Raw genomic sequence first — 1,236 nt, 5'->3', positions numbered from 1 at the left:
GCTGAAGCATAAAAAAATGCAATGATATTTTTACAATTTCAACCACCTTATAAGTCTCAGTTTAAGAGGAAAAAAACGTCTATTACCGCTTCATAACCGAGATATAAAAGCCTCTATCCGAGATATAAAAAGCCTACAAAATCTCACATGTCTTCCTTCGCATTAAATTTTTATTTTTCAAACAATTTGGACATCGGTTAAGCAAATAACCGAGTCAGTGTCCCTTCGTATTTTCACCCCTTCTCCACTATTCTTTTTACTCTCTCGCCGCGTCTTCCTCTCCCATCTCCCCTTCTTCTCGCGCTCATCTTCCAACCTAGTTCACTCTCTCTTCTCTACGCTCCAATCTCACTCCAAAATCGGAAGCACAATGGTTCAAACTCAAAGTCCTAACTCGCTGCCGTGTGACTCAGTGCCGCTTTCCGATGATCATGGAGCTTCCCGATTCCACCGGCAGCGACTGCAACCTCAACGCGCTACAGTTGCAGCCACAACACAACAACCATCACCACGACGCTCGCTCAGGGCTCAGAATCGACCTTAACGAGATCCCTTCGCCTTCCTCCTTGTTCGCTAAAACCCTACCGGACTCCGCCACCGACATCGTCCGCGATTATGACGAGAACCCCGGGCCGCCACCGGGAGCCCCCGTTGTCCTCCCCAGCAGTGGCCTCGCTTCTTGCACTGCTTGCTCCAAGCCCTGCCCCGCCGCCGCCGAGAGCCACTACCACCTCGTCGTGTGCGACGGCTGCGAGTGCGGCTTCCACCTCGCCTGCGAGTGCGTCGCCTCTGGTGTGAAGAGAAAGCGGTGGTCGTTGGGAGTGAAGGAGCTTCTCGATAACAGCTCCTAGGGTTCTAATCCAAATCCCCATCCCCAATTTTAGTGCTGCTGCTTGTTGAAAAATCTCAGATCTCACATCCTGCAGGTTACAACTCACTCTCACATTGTCAGAAAGTGATAGCCGCTCATCGTTGCATTTCTTATTTGCAGTTGTCGTTTTCCTGTTTTTACATTGTATTTGTTTGTCAACTAAATGTTTCTACCAGTGAAATTTCTAGGTTCCATATTTACAAAGAAAACCAAGATACCCATGAAGCCTTGGGGGATATTGGAAATATGCTTGGTATCCAGGTGTGTATGATTCTTCGTTGGATACACTCTGTTGGCTTTTTGATTTATTTTTTACCGTGAAGGTTTTTGGATGATGGTTCATTCAATTTTGTATGTGATGGCAT

General features: G+C 47.2%; 1 protein-coding gene across 1 annotated transcript; it reads left to right on the top strand.

The window, feature by feature from the left end:
- Positions 1–431: 431 nt before the first annotated feature.
- LOC108343908 (methyl-CpG-binding domain-containing protein 9-like) lies at positions 432–851 on the top strand. Its single transcript, XM_052867765.1, has one exon. The coding sequence runs from the start codon at positions 432–434 to the stop codon at positions 849–851; it is 420 nt and encodes a 139-aa protein (XP_052723725.1).
- Positions 852–1,236: the final 385 nt, after the last annotated feature.

This window comes from Vigna angularis, chromosome 8 (assembly GCF_016808095.1).
Source record: "Vigna angularis cultivar LongXiaoDou No.4 chromosome 8, ASM1680809v1, whole genome shotgun sequence".
NCBI lineage: Eukaryota > Viridiplantae > Streptophyta > Magnoliopsida > Fabales > Fabaceae > Vigna > Vigna angularis.
The sequence above is the reverse complement of the archived record's forward strand: the minus strand, read 5'-3'. Positions and strand labels throughout refer to the sequence as shown.

Bases quoted from the DNA above. Each gene is read 5' to 3' on its own strand.
- LOC108343908 (XM_052867765.1), top strand. From the start codon at position 432: ATGGAGCTTCCCGATTCCACCGGCAGCGACTGCAACCTCAACGCGCTA.